Source organism: Ascoidea rubescens (assembly GCF_001661345.1).
Source record: "Ascoidea rubescens DSM 1968 unplaced genomic scaffold ASCRUscaffold_3, whole genome shotgun sequence".
NCBI classification, from domain to species: domain Eukaryota; kingdom Fungi; phylum Ascomycota; class Saccharomycetes; order Ascoideales; family Ascoideaceae; genus Ascoidea; species Ascoidea rubescens.
The window spans coordinates 453,918-474,310 of NW_017962915.1; the positions used below are offsets into that span (position 1 = coordinate 453,918).

At 31.3% G+C, this 20,393-nt stretch overlaps 10 protein-coding genes across 10 annotated transcripts; 4 read left to right on the forward strand and 6 right to left on the reverse strand.

Annotated features, from left to right (window-relative positions):
* Positions 1-119: 119 nt before the first annotated feature.
* Positions 120-1,473, forward strand: MSS51 (Mss51p; the record flags this gene model as incomplete). Its single annotated transcript, XM_020195051.1, has 2 exons — positions 120-148; positions 209-1,473. The coding sequence occupies 2 exons, from the start codon at positions 120-122 to the stop codon at positions 1,437-1,439; spliced, it is 1,260 nt and encodes a 419-aa protein (XP_020048630.1). The 3' UTR covers positions 1,440-1,473.
* A 436-nt stretch (positions 1,474-1,909) lies between these two features.
* Positions 1,910-4,346, reverse strand: YKU70 (ATP-dependent DNA helicase YKU70). The gene has a single exon (XM_020192798.1). It carries the CDS (start codon positions 4,160-4,162, stop codon positions 2,033-2,035), a length of 2,130 nt encoding a protein of 709 aa, XP_020048631.1. The 5' UTR covers positions 4,163-4,346; the 3' UTR covers positions 1,910-2,032.
* On the reverse strand, positions 4,326-8,633 carry ASCRUDRAFT_74731 (Zn(II)2Cys6 transcription factor domain-containing protein). Its single transcript, XM_020192799.1, has one exon. The coding sequence runs from the start codon at positions 8,533-8,535 to the stop codon at positions 4,633-4,635; it is 3,903 nt and encodes a 1,300-aa protein (XP_020048632.1). The 5' UTR covers positions 8,536-8,633; the 3' UTR covers positions 4,326-4,632.
* A 1,025-nt stretch (positions 8,634-9,658) lies between these two features.
* ASCRUDRAFT_79878 (peroxiredoxin) lies at positions 9,659-10,246 on the reverse strand (the record flags this gene model as incomplete). Its single annotated transcript, XM_020194431.1, has 1 exon — positions 9,659-10,246. The coding sequence occupies one exon, from the start codon at positions 10,244-10,246 to the stop codon at positions 9,659-9,661; it is 588 nt and encodes a 195-aa protein (XP_020048633.1).
* An 824-nt stretch (positions 10,247-11,070) lies between these two features.
* Positions 11,071-11,833, forward strand: HNT2 (bis(5'-adenosyl)-triphosphatase). Its single transcript, XM_020192800.1, has one exon. The coding sequence runs from the start codon at positions 11,134-11,136 to the stop codon at positions 11,707-11,709; it is 576 nt and encodes a 191-aa protein (XP_020048634.1). The 5' UTR covers positions 11,071-11,133; the 3' UTR covers positions 11,710-11,833.
* Positions 11,834-11,863: 30 nt separating this feature from the next.
* FYV4 (mitochondrial 37S ribosomal protein mS41) lies at positions 11,864-12,438 on the reverse strand. The gene has a single exon (XM_020192801.1). It carries the CDS (start codon positions 12,415-12,417, stop codon positions 11,947-11,949), a length of 471 nt encoding a protein of 156 aa, XP_020048635.1. The 5' UTR covers positions 12,418-12,438; the 3' UTR covers positions 11,864-11,946.
* A 150-nt stretch (positions 12,439-12,588) lies between these two features.
* MED6 (mediator complex subunit MED6) lies at positions 12,589-13,438 on the forward strand. The gene has a single exon (XM_020192802.1). It carries the CDS (start codon positions 12,609-12,611, stop codon positions 13,305-13,307), a length of 699 nt encoding a protein of 232 aa, XP_020048636.1. The 5' UTR covers positions 12,589-12,608; the 3' UTR covers positions 13,308-13,438.
* Positions 13,439-13,479: 41 nt separating this feature from the next.
* CHS2 (chitin synthase CHS2) lies at positions 13,480-16,470 on the reverse strand. The gene is made up of 2 exons (XM_020191042.1): positions 16,209-16,470; positions 13,480-16,067 (listed from the first exon to the last, which is right to left on the reverse strand). The coding sequence occupies exons 1-2, from the start codon at positions 16,300-16,302 to the stop codon at positions 13,651-13,653; spliced, it is 2,511 nt and encodes an 836-aa protein (XP_020048637.1). The 5' UTR covers positions 16,303-16,470; the 3' UTR covers positions 13,480-13,650.
* A 1,726-nt stretch (positions 16,471-18,196) lies between these two features.
* Positions 18,197-18,796, forward strand: MET14 (adenylyl-sulfate kinase; the record flags this gene model as incomplete). The annotated part of the gene is made up of 1 exon (XM_020191655.1): positions 18,197-18,796. The coding sequence occupies one exon, from the start codon at positions 18,197-18,199 to the stop codon at positions 18,794-18,796; it is 600 nt and encodes a 199-aa protein (XP_020048638.1).
* A 187-nt stretch (positions 18,797-18,983) lies between these two features.
* On the reverse strand, positions 18,984-20,315 carry RMT2 (protein-arginine N5-methyltransferase; the record flags this gene model as incomplete). The annotated part of the gene is made up of 2 exons (XM_020190329.1): positions 18,984-19,766; positions 19,818-20,315. 2 exons carry the CDS (start codon positions 20,313-20,315, stop codon positions 18,984-18,986), a joined length of 1,281 nt encoding a protein of 426 aa, XP_020048639.1.
* Between the last annotated feature and the right edge of the window lie 78 nt (positions 20,316-20,393).

Here is a 20,393-nt window from a genome sequence, read left to right on the forward strand (position 1 = left end):
TCAAGAACCATCAAACACTCAAACCCTCGACATATCTTTGATCACTAAGCTGGTACTGGCTGGTACGATATTTATTTGCTGTTCTGGTTGGTCTGCTATCTCTTTGCAATTGTTGGAACATGGCTGCTTGTTTTGCTTCTGCTGTAAGGTCTTCCATCGTCCCTAGAGCCACTTCTCGGGGTTTTAATTCGAGCATACACAACTACAGATTTGCCAACAATATTGTGAGAAATAACCCACAGGTTCGTAATATTGCGAGTTTTTTCAGAAATGCTTTGGGCTTGGATCCTCCTGCTTCTCCTGACGACCCAACTACCGAAAATCGTTTCCATCCCTGGGACTCCTCACCTTCTGCCGAACTTAGAACCAGAGCTGCCACAATCAAGGCTAATGCTAAGTGCCCTGTGAGCCATAAGGATATTCAATACACTTGCCCAATCTCTGGTATTCCAACCCATCATTCGAAAGAAGACTGGGAAAATGATCTCGAATACCATCAATCCAAAAGATACGAACTTCTCAAAAAAGTTAACATTTATGAACATGACTTGAGGTCTGGTCGTCCATTCCCTGAATTCGAGTTTCCTGAAGAACAAGAATCCGATATGTTGGTCAATTTCCTAAACTGGGATACTTTTTTTTATACAAGATTATTCTATTCCATGGATACTGAATTCAATTTGGCTGCTGCAACAAAAATTCTAAGTTATCCCATAACAATTGCATCAGTTTTGCACGAATATTCTCCTTATTTCTTGAAACCAAAGGGTCCACTCACTTTAGAAGGTTTAAAATCAATAGCCGCATTAAGATATACTTTATATCCAGACGAAACATCAACTTTCAGAGACAGACCTTTAAGAATTTTTGTCTTGGGTGCAAGAGCAGAATCACAATTACCTGCTCATATTTGGAAACAATTAAGTTACTTGTTCCCATATGTACCATTGGAATTACATTTTGTTGGTCCTGAATGTTTATTTGATCCGGAAAAGAATCTTTATATTCAATCCGATACACCTGTTGTTAAAAGAGTTGATGAAGATTTTGCTTTAGTTCATCATACTAATTTTTTTCATGTCTATCACAAATCTCAAGATTTCTTGCCTTACGATCCTTATTTAGACGTCTTTTTCCTTTTCCATCCTGGTTTAGGAGCCCCAGAGACTAATGGCCAATGGGATGAAACAATAAAGGGTTTATTAGAATCAAAATGTGCCATATTTACAACTGGTTATAATGAGTTTGATACAAATAGAGATATAAATTGGCTATTAAGCAATTATAACAAAGATTTAGATATCTTATTCGAAAAGACCAATAACATTTTTGGTTCAACTAAATGGGAACTTAATGATTCAAATCCCCATGAACTTTATCAGTTTAACCAACAATTATTTGGTTTCAGAGGTAAACGTTATCATGCAATCAAAAAATAATAATTCTTTAAAATTTAAAGTAAAATCAATTAGGAATAACTTTTAATAAAATTACAATTTAATTTAATTTGTTCAATTTTTTTTTAACTCTTATTTTTTTTTTCTTAATTTTATTTTGTATTTTTTTTGTTTTTTTTTGTTTTGTTTTGATTTCAATTATTACACACATTATTTTTTCTTTTTCTTTTCAATTTCCATTTTACTTTTTATTTTTTTAATACTTCTATAAGTCTGTTACCTTCATGAGTTGAGTTTTGCTTTATTAATTTTGTTTTTCTTAATTGGTATACTAATTGGCATAAAGATAGAAAACAACAAGAAGAAAAAATGGCAAGAGAAAGATATATCTATTATTAATCTGTTCATAAAAACGTTAAACTATAAATCTTGCGGCAAAGCATAAATATTTCAAAATTTTGTACATATTTACAATATATCATTCTAATAAATATTTTGTTATTAACCGATAAAACAAATCCGAAAATAGATTTATATAAAATTGTAATACCAAGTATCAATTAAATTTAGTTTAATTTAATCACTTATTCTTATTCTTATTCTTATTCTTATTCTTATTTTCAAATAAAATAAAATTATTGCTTAGATTCAAAAAATTCTTTGATATTATTAATCATATCATTTTTTTTGGTTGCTGGTTCAATAAAGCCTCTATTCTTCATTATAAATTTTCGAAGCTGCAGGACTTTAAAATCACTAAGTCTATTTTGTTGCCATGCAGCCATTACATCTTTATTCGTTAAATCATATTCAACTGCGATTTTAGCAGATTTAATTGGCTTTTCAATGTTTTCTTTCATGTCATTAACTGCTGCAAAACCATTAATTCTTGTATTCCATATTTGAATTAATAAAGCTACATTGCTCTCAATATCTTCATCAGTCATTTGTTTCATTTCATCTTGACTTGGAATCGATGAAACAATGAGTTCCCTAATCTTACTAACTCTTTCTAACGTTTTATCAAAATTACTTAATAAGTTTTTCCGTTTTTCATAGTCCTCAATTTCCCAAGCTTTAGATACATCACTATCAGGATCAATTTCAGTTTGTAACACTTCATCTCTTAAAACCTTATAATGCCATAAAAGTGAAGGATTACTAAAATCATTTGGTTTATATGCATTCCACAATTCAAACCGACCCAATATACCTTTTGTTAATGCCAATAAATTCTCATCAACTTCAACTGACATGACATGTTCTGGAATCCTTCGAATGCAATCTTTAAATGGCAAAGGCATTAAAAATAATCCTTCGGGAAAATATAGACCTTCTTTTCTTTTCACTTGTTTGTTTCTTTTGTTCAAACGAATCTTTTCAAATTCATAATTCTTCGAAGGAATCAAAGCAAATAAAGCGGGTGAGGAATTTTTCTTCAAATAACCCCAGATAATTGCAGCTCTTTTGGTTTTTATCATTGATTGATAAAGTGAACTAAAAGCTCTAAATGAATTGGTGAAACTACCTTCTGGGTTAGGCGCAATAAAAGATGATTTTCCAAAATTGTATTGTGGATTAAATGCATCTTGTATTTTTTTAAATCCAATAATTCTTAACCATGGTTTGGAATATTTTATATGGTTTTCATCATTGCTGTCACCTTTATTATTTTTATTATTTTTATTATTTTCATTACTTTCATTTTCAAAATTTTCAAAATTATTTATTTTTTCCAATTGATTTTTATTTAAGATTATTAATTCCTCGCCAAATTTATAACATTTCACAATACAACTTGTTTTATTTATTTCTTTACCACTTATTTGATCGATATACTTGAAGGAATTATTAACTTTTTTCAAAATTTGGCTTTTTGAATAAAAATTTTCAGGCTTTTTTGGGGCTTCACGACTGTACAACCCAAAACCCTTCACTGAAATTATTAGATTTGGACCAATTTCAAGTGGACATTGAAAAAGAACTCTTTTAACTTCTTTTTTCCTCAAAACTTTGGATTTAATATCATTTGAAGCAGTGTGCTTTGTATTGGGAGCATCGAATATAAAATTATTAAATCTCTTTGATTCATCTTTTTTCTTTGAAATAGAAAAGGGATCTTTAGTATGTTTGATAAATAAAATTTCATTATATAAGTTTGGGTTAAATGCTTTTTCTTTGCTTCCAATAAAAAAGTTAACAATATTGATATATTCACTATTTAAATCCAATTTAATTGTTCTTATTTTTCTTTTTAAACTTTGGCCATTTTCGGAATTTGGATCAAAAGGTTTATCGTTATCAGTGAAGAAAAATATTTTTTTATTATTATATTTTCTACTTTTAGTATTCATAAATTCGGAATTCATTTGAGCAAACACTTCATTTAATCCAGTTTTTTTGGATTCAAATTCTTTCTCATTAGAGTATTTTATTAATGGAAATAGTTTATACAATGGGTCATTTAAAAGGTCGGGATTTTCCAGATCAAAAATATTATCGTCACCATTATTATTGGATTGAATTGGGGTATCTTCTAGAATATCGTGAAGTTTTTTTATATTTTTTACTGATAAATCACTCAACGAAAATAAAGAGTAAATACCATTTCTCTTATTATCGCTGGTTTTAGAGCAGTTGAAAAAGTAGCAACCAACACCAGTTCCTTTCATAGTAATGGCTAAGTTTTCCATTAAGATATCCAATGCTTCTAAAATTTCACGTAGCTGAGACTTTCCATTGAGTTCTTTTCTACTTGTATACATTGATTGTGATAATTCAATGCAGAATATTATTCCTTCACGAATTTCATATTGCTAGAGGATGAGAAAAATAGTTAGTGAAAGTAGATGAGCGCAAACAACACACACAACACTCACATTTCTGAAAACAACAGCATTGTCATTAGCATTTGTTTGGGTAGACATCGTTAGTCCTGAGACTGGTTGATACAAAATCTCAGAGCTGATAAGAAATCATTTATTCAAGTGATTTTTGTGCTTTGAAAAGGAACGTCGATTTGGTTTCGCTTTAAAGTTTGTAGCCGCAGAAGAAGGCGTGGAACCGCAGAAGAAGGCGTGGAACCGCAGAAGCAGCAGAAGAAGCAGATAAAACACTAAAACATAACTCCAGATTGCGAATATAATTATCAATTAGAAAATAGAAATACAAAAACACATCCTATAGAATATTGCATAAAACTGTGCGACAAAAAAAAATATAGTCAAGTTAACTTTCACCAAAACTGATTATCTTTGGGAGGAAAATTCATCATATTGTTGTAGAATCGTCTGGTGTTTTCTCCAGGTGTAAAACTATTCTGGGGAGGAATATTTGGCTGCGATAGTATTGGAGTACCATTAGGCGTGAGATCCAAGGGTGTCATGTTAATTGCATTTGGAAAACTCATATTGTTCGTGCTTGCTCCACCTGAATTGAAATTTTCCACGTTATTATTCAAATTATTGTTGAAATTATTCATATTGCGGTTGAAATTGTTGGTCATATTACTCCCATTATTAATCAAGTTAGTATTATCAAATCCACCAGCATTGCTTAGTTGGTTCACATGTTGAAATCCGTTATTATTAGAAATGTTATAACCCAAATTGCTGTTTGTGTTATTAAAATTATTATCGTTGATATTGCTATTGTTATCATCGAGACCCGTAAAATTTGCGTATGAATTATTAAAGCTTAATGCTCTGCGTGAATTTATGTCTCTTTCTCTAAAATCAGAGGTGGATTCAAAGTTCTCAGAGTACTGTTCATCATTGTTTCTCGGTGTTCCACTAGAACTGTTGGTTTTCATTGGCACTGGACTAAAATCAAACACTTCTTCCCAATGAGACTGTACTTGTTTATAGATTGGCTGGCCTCCAAATGGATTATTAACATCATTGCTATTTTGAAATAAACCACTAATAGAAGATGGGCTTAATGCTTCCCCATTGTTACCTCCATTATTAGCCCCAGTATTTCCATCATTCATTAATTGTTGGAAGTACTTATCATCAAAATCAACGTTTGATAAGGTAACATTAAAGAAATCGTCCATTTGATTTTCCATAAAAATATCTTTTAACATGTTGTCAAAATTTTCAATTGAATTTCTGTGCTGAGCAGGTTCAAAAATAGGAACCCTTTGATTGGTTTGTCTAATGTTATTAGAAATGTTTTCATTTAAAAAACTCCTTTGTCCATTAATTTGATTAGGATTTTTTGCATGCTGTTTATCAAACAAAGATTTTACAACAGGAGTTTCCAATTGAGGATTAGGATTCATCTCATTACTCTTAGCTATACTGTTATTTTCCTCATTAAAATCGCTAGCAAATAAGCTATTACCGGAATTGAAATCTTTAGAATTATTGGAATCTATAGTTTTTAAACCAGAAATTGGATTGCTATATGGTGAATTATCAATTGTTAATGAATTTTGAGAAGATGCTAAAGAAATAGTTGTGACAGGACTAATAAAATTTAATGGATCAACCAACTTTTGTGTATTAGATAAAGTTAAAGAAAAGTTATCCTTTGAATTACTATTTTTAATATCCACAAAATTTGGTTTTAAACTTTCAACGGCTTTTTCCTTTCCCAACTCCTTCAAAAGTATAACCAAAGAATTATTAGTAACAGTCGTTGTGATAGAATCAGACTGGTTGTTAACATCAAGAAAATTATTTAAAGAACTGTAATCACACATGCTCATAAAATTGTTATCTGAGATAATTTTTAACCAAGACTTAATTTTTATCAAAATTAAGAAAAATTTATTAAAAATGATTGAAGTTTGAGAATATTGCTTATATTTATAATAAAAACTGTTAAATGTTTCAATTAAATTAAAATCAATCTTTTTAATCTGTTTGATATTATCAGTATTATTATGTGCATGTGAATGTTGTATAATCAATTGTATTAAAACTTTTGCTTTTAACAAACAAATAAAAGCATTCATTGGTCTGTAATTAAAAAACGTAGGAATATGTAATGTTTGCTGGCAAGTAACTAAAAATAAAGAGATTAAATTTTTGCTTGAATTTATTAATTTTTTCAATATCAAAAGATAAAAATCATAAATTTTCAAATATTCATGACTTTCTAAATTAGTACGAGAACTATCACCAACATCATTAATATCGTTATCTGTATTATCATTAAAAAATAATGTTGAGGTTAAGATTTTGCAAATAATATGGTCATACATTGTCATAAGAATATAATTATAAGTAATACCAACCAAATAACTTTCCTTTGCAGTTGAAGAATTATCAGTTAATCTATAATCATACATCAACCGTAGTAATTTATTTTCAAAGCCTGATACAACAATCTTGAGATCAGTTTGAGTAATTTGATCAGATTTATTGTTAAAAGATTTAGAAAATTTTTCAAAATGTTCATCAATTTGTTTGTCATTTACTTTCTTATTATTAGGTTCATTATTTGTAGTATAATATTGATCAATATTTTTATTATCCTTTGAATCATTTTTAAAAAAAAGGGAGTAGCTATTTGAAAAAAATAATTGCATTTCTTGACCGATTGATAATAATCTAGATAAATAACTTAAATAAATATCAGATCTCTGAGTGTCTTTTGGATCATTATTTTGGTTATTCAAATCACTTATCAAGGCTAAAGAGCAATTTTCGTGAATTATGCTCCATGAAACCAATTTAAATTTGGGTAAAGCTAATTCTAAAGAAGCACCGCAGCAATAAGTAGCAAGAAAGGATCTTATTAATTTTTTTTCATCATTTGATAAAGGGATATTTCTTGATAAGCTATTATTAACAAACTCGCCAGATTTTGTTTTCAAGTCCAAGACTAAAGATAAACTAAAGCCTAATAGTAAATCTAGTTGGTGTTTAAAAGAGCCCCATTTTTTAGGAGGAGAATTCCAAATACAAAGAATTAAATAGCAAGATATTATATCAATTAAAATATCACCAGTTATACAAACTCTTTGAGACAAATTTTTTTCCAAGTAATATGATAATTTATCGTGTAGCTCCACATCATTTTTATTTAAACAAGTTGCAATGATACATGCCAATAGTAAGAGAGGTTTATTTTTTATCATGTAATCAAAAGAATAATGTAGGGGGATTTTAAGTATAGGCCAATAAGGTAATAAGTTCGATTTAAAAAAATTAAATTTTGATATTGCGGTTTGATAAGTTAAGAATTTTAGTCTAATTAATTCTTCTAATAAATTTCTTTCATAGGGAATTGGAGGCAATTTGGATATAATATGAACTGGACCTTCTTTTAAACTTGAATAGGATGATGATCTGTTTAAGTATTGGGAAGAAATTGATTGTGTGGGATTAATGTTTAGATTTGAGGGATTTGAGGTTGATAATGAGTATTTTTGGTTATAAAGAGCTGTTTTTTCTTCAATTATATTTGATAAAGTTAACTGTAATTCTAACAATTGGTTTTGAGATGCATATAGTTTATCAATGTCATTTTTAATTGAGTTTAAAGATTGTCTATTGTCTTTGTTAATAGAATTAGTGGTATCAGTGTTATTATTATCATTATTATTATTAGTATTATTCGTTTTATCATTATTTGTAATGGAAGAAGAAGAATTAGTTGAAGAGGTTGTTTTTTTCAAGTAGTCAACGGATTGGAATAATTGTTCTATTGCATCGTCAATTGACATTATTGGGTTTATATTAGAAGAATTTGCAGATAATTTTTTGCTTTTCAAATTAGTTTTTTGTTTTTTTCTTGGTCTCGTTGTTTTGAATTTTGAGGTTGGATCATGATACAAAGAGCACTCAACACCAGCAGAAAAACATCTTTTGCATGAAGTATAACTTGGGTCATCATAAGCACATCTCATTTTTAATCGGTGGCACCTTGCACAGGCTCTAACCTGTCTCCATTTGTTAGCAAAGTCCGTAGTATTTAAGGAAGCTTGTTTTGTTGCTGGTTTAGTAGGATCATTATTATTATTACTATTATTATTACTATTATTATTATTATCATTATTTTCATCTTTACTGGAGATGATTTGAGTTTGAGTTTGAGGTTTTTGAGGTTGGTGTGTATCGTTTTCCTTTGAATTCACCATTATAGAAGGAGAGTTATCAGGATTTATATCTAAATTTGAGCTCATTTTATTGAGTGCTGAGATATAAAAGAATTAGGAATGATCTATTTGGGTTTTAAATTTTGATTGAAAATGATAATATAATATAATATATTGTAAAATAAACCCAATAAATAACTAAATGAATGATATAAATTTTATTTTTTGGTTTGAGTTATGATAACTTTAATAGGATTCTTTTTTTTTTTTGTATTGAATCCCTCTCTGTCTGAAGATTGTTGCAGGTCAGTTCAGTTGAGATGATTAACTACGATATAATCATTCTCTAATTGAAAACGAGCAAGGTAAAACAGTGAAAAAGAGTTTTATTGATACTTCGATAGAGATAAAAGTGAATAAAACAGACAGATTAAAATTTCAGACAAGATATAAACTGATTTTGTCCTTGTGAGCTTGCAGCTTTTGATTTGTTGATTTGGCTGTTTTCATGGGTACTGATAATGCATGACAGGGTATGTGTATGCACACAGCGGTGGTTTCTGCATGCATTTATTTCGCCGTTATGGTGGATTTGATGGATTTGGTGGATTTGGTGGATTTGGGCGATGCGAGGAGGTGGTTGTGATGTAGAAGAGTGATGGTAGAATGGCATAGTTGCTGTTGAAGGCTGAGAAGCACGACGCAAAATATCAGAACAATAGGTGCGATTTGGCGAGATTGAAGCAGAACTGTGGAAAAATGCAAAAGAAGTCAAATATCAGTGGGCATGATAAACCTGCTCGAATCGCTTCTGAGATGAGATGGGAAAGGAAATGTGAGATAACCAACGAGCATTTGTTCAATGGCTTCTTTGGATACAATTATCGAAGTGCATCTGTATGTCGATGAGGAATTGATTGTGGTGGCAGATGATAGAGATTAGGAAGCATATTGTGCTGAAAAACCATCGGCAATTGGCCAATCAGAAATGAGGAGTTTATAATAAAGAATATGCCATTAGTTCGTGGTTTTTCGTATTGAGGAATTAGTGAGCAGTAAGTGGGTAAGTGGGTAAGATGATAGTCTACAAAGATTTATTGAAAATATATAGTAGGTTTATAGATTATAAATTAGAGAAACAGGGGAGGTAAAGTCAAAAATCAAAAAAACAGGTTCATAGATTGCAATTACATTATACGATCGTATTTATTTAGTTAGCTTTGTTGAAATATTCTTTGGAGTCAGCAACGTCTGGTTTGATGGTTAATTCACCTGGGGTCCAGTTAGCTGGACAGACTTCACCGTATTTTTCAGTGAATTGGAAAGCTTCCAATAATCTTAAAGATTCATCAACATTTCTACCAACTGGTAAGTCATTGATAGTGATTTGTCTTAAGATACCTCTTGGGTCAATTAAGAAAATACCTCTTAAAGCAACACCTTCTTCTGGAATCAAAACACCGTAATCTTTGGATAAGGAGTGATTGGTGTCAGCAACTAATGGAATGTTGATTGGACCTAAACCACCATCTTTTCTGGCAACATTAGTCCAGGCTAATAAAGAGTATTCAGAATCAGTGGAAGCAAATAAAACCTGGCAGTCTTTTTCAGAAAACTTCTTAACAGCTTCAGAGTAAGCAATGATTTCAGTTGGACAAACAAAAGTGAAGGCCAATGGGATGAAAGCCAATAAAACCCATTTACCTTTGTATTGATCTAAAGAAACAGTTTCAAATAAACCGTCAACAACAGCGGTTTTAGAGAAAGTTGGAGCTGGTTTTTGGACGTAAGCAGACATGTTGATAAGAAGTAATTAAAATGGTTAGAGATTAGGATAACTGAAGAAGAATTGATGAGGACAATTGGATGAGGAATAAAAACATCAGACGAAAAATCAGAGCAACTTCCCCGGCTTATATACTTGCACAGAACTTCAAGGATGATTCCAGCAGACGGGTAACGACTCCCCTCTAGATCTCGGCCTCTTACTAATGAGCGGTCTATTATTAATACCGGAGCCAGGCCGTTCTGCGATCCACACTCCTTGCTCATCACGCTCCTCGTTTCTTGCCCCACGTCTCTCCTGCGTTTTCTTTCAAGAGCTTTGCGCGGGTCTAACGCGCTACACGCGTGTAAATGCTTAGCATCACTGCCTGGGCTGCAGGAGGAAAATTTCTTCTTTTGGCAACACTGTTTTCTACCATTGCTTCACTAAATGTTCAAGAAACAAATAGCAGCTCCTTGTCATTTATGTTTAAGAGTAAGTCAGTTTTACTTCTTTGATTTTGTTTTTGTTACGTGAAAGTTTATGCTGTTTTTTGATTAAATGTAATGCTTTAATATGCCAAACTTTTTACTTTATAATTGATAGAAGGTCTTGTTTATTATTATTTACTAATCAATAATTATTTTAAATGCAATAAATATGTTGTTTTTTTTAGTTTTTATTTAATTTTTTTTGGTTCTTTTTGAATAACATAACCTGTTTTACTTTTCCTTTGAATTACGGCTTTTTTTTTTGATCGTTTTCCGGTTCGGACCAGTCCGGGATCTACTTTTGTTTTTCAGACGTAATCACTCAATGAAATTGAATTCAAAAGAAATAGCGATAAATCTACTCTTCAGGTATTCATCGAATTTTATTGTTCATTAGGAAAATAAACTAAATTAGAGAGGATGAAAAGAATGACAAACAAAGGAATAGTTTATTTTTCCAAGTTTCCAGTCACTTCTCAAGTGTTTTATAGATCAAATTACTCTTTTGCTTTGGTTAACTTGAAGCCAATAGTTCCTGGCCATGTTTTAGTTTGTCCATTAAGAGTGGTTGCAAGATTAAAAGAGTTGACTAGTGAAGAATCCGTTGATTTCATATTAACTGTCCAAAAAATTCACGAATTCATTGAAAAGATGTATAAAGCTGATGCGTTGAATATATCAATTCAAGATGGTCCTTCTGCTGGTCAAAGCGTTCCTCATTTACATGCCCATATAATTCCTAGATATAAAAAAGACGAATATGGTGATGGAATTTATGATAAATTAGACCAGTTTAATTTCGAATTATCTGATATACTAATTGAACACCAAAAAATAAAAATAGCAAAAGAAAAAAATTATGATCCAAACGAATATAAAAGAAAACAAATGGTAGTGTCCCCAGATATCGAAAGGAAACCAAGATCAATGGAAGTAATGGAAAATGAAGCCAAATGGTTAGAAAACGAATTGAGGAAATTCAAACTGGTTCAGGTAAACTTATAAATTAATAAATTAAATATACCACTTAAATATCATAGTATTTAGAATATAAATATAGAATTTAATTAATTAACAAAAATTAACAAAAATTAAAAATAATCAAATATATACTATAAATTTCCAAGTCACCATATTTTTGTTTTGTTTTTTATTCTTTTTTTTCTATTTTTATTTTTATTTTTATTTTTTATTTACAAGTTTTATTCAATTTAAAAAACAAACTTTTAAAACTTTACAATTTTAAGCTGACGTATTCATGCTTTCTTCGTATTTTTTTCTCAATTCAGCTCTCTTTTGATTCTTCAATCTACCTTCATGCTCTCTTCTGTTTCTCTCGCCACCATTCTTCTTTTTGCCTAATTTCAAATTCGCCAATTTAACCTTTCCCTTTGAAGAAATGAATTTATATCTCCAGTTTATAATGTATCTTCTAATATCGGTCTCAACACCTTTTTCTTTCATTTCTTCTGCAGACATTCTAAAAAACTCGTTCCACGATTCAAACGCCTCTTCGTTTTCAACAGTATTTCTACCAATCTTTTCCAAAAAAGTTTTCACATCTGGTATTTCTTTAGTAGGTTTGGGAATTGGATATATAAATCGCCCAACTGCTGTCAACGGATTGCTTTCGTCAAGAGCTGGTAGTCTTCGCAAGGCAGGACCTGTCGATACAAACAACCTTGCCTGGTTAATTATTCTCAACTTGTTCATTGTTCTACAGACTGTTGTTTTCCACTCTTCTGAGCTGCTTCAAACCACTCTTCAATTGATTGGCTTCACAAACACCAAAAAAACAGCGCGGTTACCCGTTTCAGACTCCACGATATAATCGACCACAAAAAGACGAAATGAAAGGAAGTCATCGTCCATCGATGGTAGTTAGAGATATTGAACCATAGCAGATGGGCGACAAACTAGTATTGGATGAGTTGCAGTGGAGGAACCCTGAGTGGATTCAGATGTTTGGCATCAACACAGACAATGTGCTTGACTACTTTTCTCAGTCTCCATTCTATGACAGAACTTCCAACAACCAAGTATTGAAGATGCAGGCTCAATTTTCAGAAAACTTTTACAACAGGAATTTGTTATCTGAATTGAAAAAAATGACTGGAACTGAATTCATTGTTGCTCATGTCAAAGAGCCCGATTTTTGGATCATCAGAAAGCAAAATCGCTTGTCGATCAACGAAACTGTTCCAATTGCTGATTACTTTATAATTGGTGTCAATATTTACATGGCCCCTACAATCCATTCAATTGTCCAATCAAGACTATTGAATACTTGTTTGGCTTTGAGGAATTCCCTAGATTCAATAAGAAATTTGGCTTATTTCTCTCCCTCGCAGGGCCATGGATACATTGTTGATCCTAATATGGATTCCATAAATGAAAGCAATAACGCTACCAATGCTACCAACAATAACGCATCTCAAACCTCAACAATTCCCATTAATGATAGTTCTGTGAATTTGAGTCAGACACAAAAATCTAACACAGAGTCTCAATCTGCTATCGATGAATCTGTAATACAGGCCCAGCCCTCAGTAATATTTGATCAACTTATAAAAGTAACTTACAAAAATCAAAAACCATATTAAAACTACCAAAGAATTTCACCCAAAAAAAACTACATATTAAACTATTTTTTTCATTTATTTGTCATATATAGGGTATCAATATAACTAATTATAATATACCATCAAAACTCAAAACTCAAACTAACAACAAAATTTTACTTGATAAAAAAAAACTAAAAAACTAAAAAAACTAAAAAAAACTAAAAAAAAATTAAAACAAAAACTGTAACAATTACTAAACTTAAGTCTCCAAAAAAATATAAACAAGTATCAATCCACTAAAGTTCAAATAAAATCTCATAAGACTTAAAAAAAAAACATCTTAAAAAAATAACATATAATAGTTTATAACACATCTTTTATATTAATCAGTACGTGTGAATTTAAATTTGAAAACGTTCATATCATATCCACTATCATCCATTTTATGCTTGGTTTCAACACACCATCTCATAAACAAATGGAAAAGATAGAATAATGATCCTAATGCCCTGAATGCTGCCAATGCTGCAACAGACCAAAGAATGAATGCCAAATAGTTGTTACCACCATTAGTTCCAACTTGAAATACCTGTGTGATAATCATAACTAAGATCATATTACTAATTAACCAAAATAAGACTACCCTAGTTCTAATGTCTCTATAATAATCGGTTTCAGAAACCTGTTTTTCTTGAATTGTCTTAATTCCCCTAGGAGTTTGTCTTCTAGCTCTTAAGTTAAACAACGTTTCTTCATACCCAGTGTCAATATCTCCTCCAGTTCGGATATCTACTTCAACAATTTCTTGTCCAGACTCATCAACTTTAATAATAGCCGTACCTAAATCAGTAGCAACTTGATTATCACCTTTGGTACCCCACGAAACATCATGGGTATTGCAAAATGCATAGATTTGTAATGTGCAAGTGTAAAATGGTAACATGAGAAAGTATTGGAAAAACGAATTGAAAATGTGCCATGGGTCCAAATAAATAAATGACATTATTGCATAAAGCCCATATGTGGATAATAATGAAACAACAATATTAAGAGAAGCCTCTTTGTCTACATCATCTGAAGATCCTAAAGTGCTGAATATAAAATAGAAACCACAACCTGTTGCATACAATGCACATATAGTCAATAATATCATACTAAAAAGATAAAGATGTTTTGCACCTTGAGGTCTATTTCCCATTGATATAATGAATATGGCAGTCAAATCACAAATGCAAAAATACTTGAAAATGGTGAATAGCCAGTAACCACCATTGTTGGGAATAATATCACTATTAACCATAGAACCAGCCAAAAAGTAAAATGCAATATAAAAGTTTCCAAGAGAAAATAATGAAAAAATCAATTGGACAAATTGATAGAAAAATTCAATGTGAAGGAAAGTCTTTCTTAAAAACGAATGATCTGTTTGCCAAATTTGTCTGAAATGAATTTGAGAATAAAGAGCTGCAAATAAAGCACCATTAAGCCATCTTCTTCTTTGAGAAATAAATTCTGGAATATTATCCGGAACATCAGTTTCACCTTTTGCTTGTTTAACATATTTCAAAACCCATTTTTCGTTTTTTTTAGCAACTAATTCCCAACATAAAATACGATCTTCAGCCAAATACATGTTAGCAGAGAAAACGTCTCTACTTGATCCAGCTAAAGTTTCACCTTTAAAGTAAGAATATAAAGGACCAGTTCCATCATCATGATTTTTCAAAGCACAGTACCTATATGCTGACAATGCACCAGGTAAAACAGAAATATATCCAAACACAGATTCCAAGGGTTTATCCAAAATATTAGACATTTTATATTCAAAATTTTGTGAAGCAACAAGTGGATTTAACAAATTTAACCCACCTTTTTCCTTCATTGCAATAATTTCTCCTGCAGCACCGGCAACATTAGAATCATTATCAAAGGCTTTCCACAAATGATAAATTGCTGGAGCTTCAGGTCTTGTTCCAACATCCAACAAAACACACACATTTGGATCCAATAATGGACAGAATGCATTAAACAACCATCTATGAGAATTAATTTTCTTCTTGTTGTTTTCCTTAAGACAAAATAAAATTTGAACAGGAACTATACCTTTTTCAGCACCTTGGAATTTTAAATCTGTATCCATTGATACTTGGGTTGTGTACTCAAAGATATGGGCTTCTACGGCATCATTATTGATATGATCTTTGGCAATACCATCTTGATAGACACCAAGACCACCAAGAACTTCAAGCACCCCTGGGTGAATTTTGGCTCTTCCATCTGCAACAATAATAACTTGGACTTTTTTCCAACCATCTTCACCCCAAACTCTTGATCTATTTCTTTTACATAAATGAGCAATGTTTTTTAGAACAGCATGCATAGTTCTGGTAAATGCAATTTCATCTTCATTATAAAGAGTTATACAAATAGCGACCTGGGTTTCTCTACCTGCCTGTGATGCTCTTAAAGTAAAACCACTTTTAACAAAATCATCTGGATCAGTTGTGCATGCAGTGTATCTAACAAATAGAAATTCTTTATCGTCTCTTTTAGGCAAGAATGAGGCTAATTTTGTTGGAATTGGATTTTCAAGAACAAAAGTACCATTTTTCATTGGGATTTGTTTTCTGATTCTTGATTTTTTTCTTCTTGGTTGTTGTTGAAGAGGAATTGAGTGCATCATATTTTTATCAAGATTATTAGTTTCACCTGAATTTATAGATTGGACTCCATCAGTGCCAACGGTGTTATAATCATAGTCTCTTTGTTGATTTTGGTTTTGATTTCCAAAAGAGACTTCTGTCATGGCATCATAATCATTGTAGGGACTTTGGGCACCTTTTTCATAAAAGAAGTTTTTTTCACTTGAGTTTGGATGATTATAGGTATTATTTGAGTAGTTGGATTCACTTTTATCAAAAGAAAATCTATCACTAGAACCATGTGGAGTATGAGCAGAATTCAAATAATTTATCTTTTCACTAAATTGATTTTCATTTTCGCTAAAGGAATCTTGACTAAGTCTCTGGTTCATGTTTAAGTTTGGAACAGTTGAATCTTTTAGAGATCTAAAATTTTGTTGATCTTGGTTAGCTTTAACGAAAGTCGATGCTGAAAAGATTGGTTTTGGTGGAGGAAGAACTTTACTATTGGATAATCTTGAATATTGGGACCCAGTTCTACCCAAAGATTTCGTTGGAGAATCCAATTGGATCATATCATCATATTTTTCATCAAATTTATCATCTCCATCAAGATCAATGATAAAGGGTTTTTCTTTGGTTCCATTTGATTTTTTAAAACCGTTAAAAATTGATTGATTTTCATCTTCCTCAATAATAACACTTGCTTGTCTGGTTCTTTTTGGTGATTCTAATCTTGTCCATTGAGATCTAGGAGTTGTGGACAGTAAACTGTCGGAGTTTAAATTATTAAGACCAATTGTATCACTAAAATTTGAGTTGGCAGTTGATGCACCAAATATGCTTGGAGAAGATTGTAGAATGCTTTTATTCTCAAGATTTTGTTTTGAACGTCTGTTGAAAGATACTGAAGGAGAGAATTTTTTAGTTGGGGAAGGTGGTCCACTAGTGCTTTCCCTTGGGAAAGCATTAAATGACATATCATCAGACATGACACTTTCATTGTTTTTCTTTGGAGAGGTATTGATGACTGATCGTTCTGGTTTTCTAATCAATGGGGATACTGAGTATTTGTTTGAAGAACGAAAAGGACTTATGGAATTATCATCATCAAAAGGATTTGACATTTCTAAAAAGTTGCGAGATCAGTTTTCATCAATTGTTTATAAAAAAACTTAAGTAGATTTTTGTTTAGTAGAAAGTAAGATAAGCGAGATCGAAGGATATTGAACAATAATAAATGCTCGTGAATGATATCAAAAAGATTAAGCAATAAAAAAAGGATGTGACTAGATTTAAAAGAATCAAAAAAAGAAATGTAAATGCTTTTTAGGTCTCAAAAAAAGAACAATTAAAGGAACTAGCAGTTAGTTTTATATCAATTCTAGTTTATTGGAAAGATCTAGCAAGAGATTCAAAAATATTTCAAATTTCCCAAAAAGGCAAAAGGTAAATAACCAATTTGGGATCATCGCACCATTTCGACCTGGAAAGTGAATCAAACTCCACCTCGAAAACGGGCCTGTACTGGGAAGAGTGTTCGGGTTTTGAAGGGAAGTTAAACACAAACTCTTTTTGGTTCTGCAGATATACCATTTAAAGAAGGGGTAGTGATCAGGTGAACCCGCAAATTGCAGCACTTCTCTACCATCAACTTGTGGAAATATTTTAAAGGCGATTTGGTCAGAAATCAAATGTATGGAGCTCTGGAAAAGATGGATGTGAGTTGTGAAAAAGGGCTTAAAGGTAACCATAGATTTGACCAATTTTATCACAATTAACCAGTTTTGTCGTTATTGGCTATTTGGTAGATACACTAGCAAACCTTAAAGTGCTGTATTTTATTTCGAGAAATAGTTTTTGTAGTGGGCATTTTCTGGATAACAGTCAAAATCGCTGGAAAGCCAGTGGAAAGGGTCTCATGCAACACATTATTTGTTTGAGACACGCATATAGATGCAAATATACTGCATTTATCACGTGAGTCAGGGTAATAACAACACGTGAACTGCTAAGCATTTTTTGTTGCATGTGGCTGTGCATTGTGGTTGATGACCTTCATCCACGTGCAATAATAGAATCAATTCCTTTTGAATAATAACGGTCGAAAAGAAATACTTCAAAAAGTATTTAAGCTTCCTTTCATCACATCAAAAAATGATTTTTTACATCTATAAGTTTATTGGAAACAATTCATAGTAGATTTATATCTTTCACGTTTGGGAGTGAAAAAACCGAGTTTTTTTATCAATCTGAACCTGAAAAATCTGATTTACGCAGTTCGAAATGGCTACCAACATAACATGGCATGGAAACATCACTCATGAAGAGAGAAAAGTTTTGGCAAAACAGAGTGGTTTAACTATTTGGTTGACTGGTCTTAGTGGTTCGGGGAAAAGTTCCATTGCTTGTCTTCTTGAGGAACACCTTTTAAAGAGAGGTTACAACAGTTATAGATTGGATGGTGACAATATTAGGTTTGGTCTTAACAGTGATTTAGGTTTCAGTGATGATGATAGAAATGAAAATATTCGCAGAATTTCCTATGTTTCAAAGTTATTCAACGATTCTTGCACTTTTATTATAGTTTCATTTATATCACCATTTAAAAAGGAAAGAGAAAATGCCAGAAAAATCCATGAAGCTGACAATTTGCCATTTATTGAAGCCTATGTTGACGCTCCTTTAGAAGTTGTTGAGGCTAGAGATCCAAAAGGATTATACAAAAAAGCCAGACAAGGTATTATAAAAGAATTCACCGGTATATCTTCACCTTATGAAGCTCCAGAAGACCCGGAAATTCATTTAAAAAACTATGATTCTCCAATTGAAAAATCTGTTGAACAAATAGTCAAGTACCTTGAAGAAAATAACTATATTAAATAGAAGTGGTTGATATGTGTTTTTTTGTTTTTTTCTTGCTTTTAATTTTTCATTATTTTTCTATAAATTTCATGAACTCGTAACTTGTTTTTTTATTTTATTTCATTTCATTTCATCTTATTTTGTTTTATTTTTAATATTAAGCTGATAATTCAGGAATATTTTATTTTATTTTATTTTATTATTATACTTAATATAACATAAATGTAACTGTTGGATGATAATAAAAGGAACAACTCCAATATGATTTTCTAATCTTATTATCTGATGATTTGTCATTTAAAAATTTTAAAGTCTCTTCTGGAATTTTTATTGTATCAAACTTGATTTCCAATCCGTAGTTGTTTAAATCAAGTTCAACCACTTTCTTGTAAACATCATAGCATACTTCTCTATCTGCACCCAATCCATTAAAAAACGAAAAATTTCCCTCTGGCTTTAATAAACCAACAATTAAATCAAATAGTTCCAACATATCCTCATAATGCTCCGAATATGTATCATAATAAATTCCATTGAAAAATACGTTTTGAGATAATAATTTTGGCAATTCAGTTTGCCATCTCCCCTTTAATATTTTGATATTGGAAATTTGGTCTAATTTTCGATTTTCAATTTCCTTTAAAACATCAGGATGTGCTTCACATATAAAATGAGTGAATTTAAAACCTTTGGGTAATGATTTTCCTTTTTTTTCAATAATAGAGTCAATAATACCCATACCATAGCCAATGTTTAAAACATTAATTTCTTTGGTTTCATCTTCCTGGTAATTTTGAAATAAGGAATCACATCCTGCTTGCATTAAATTTTCTTCCCATCTCATCATAACACCATCATTTCCTTCTTTGGTTAATAGAGAGTTATCTTTGTATTCGAGTTTGGATTTTAAAAAGGCCTCTTGATTATAAGATGGATCGGCTTTATCGTCTTCAATAAGATCTTCATTTGTTTTTAAAATTTTGATATTTTTCTCAACTATTTGTGGATTATTATCTGTTTTTTCATCTTCAATGGAATCAACTCTGTTCTCTATTATTTCGCTTTCTGCTGGTTCATTTTCCTTAACCAGTTCATCCGTTTTATCTTCAACAAACTCAAAATCAGAAGCGTCTTCGATTTTTCTCAATAATATTTCTGCTCTCACTCCAGCATCCACAATCTTTGAATAGAATTCAGAATCTTTAAGCCCTCTACTCACCAATATACATCCAGGAGTTTGGTTATTCCTATCGGTTAAACACCAACCAGCACCCCAAAATAACAATTCGTCAATCATTTCCAAAACCACATTTCTTTCAGATTCAGAAACATCTTTTGGTATATTTGAGCAAATCAAATGCAATGGAGTGGTTGCAGAGGTCACTTCAGCGTTTTCAATATTCTTCTCATAGTTGGCAACATCTTCCAAGGTATACGTCGCTGGAATTCCAGACTTCAAATAATGCTTGAGTGGTGAAAGATATATATCTCTAGTAACTGGTCTCTCTTCGAAATAACATAGTTCATGTAAATCTGACATTTTTGCCCACTTTCTTTACTGGTAATAACATTTCTTTATCAATAGCAAGAATATTTCTTCATCAAAAACCTGGTTGAA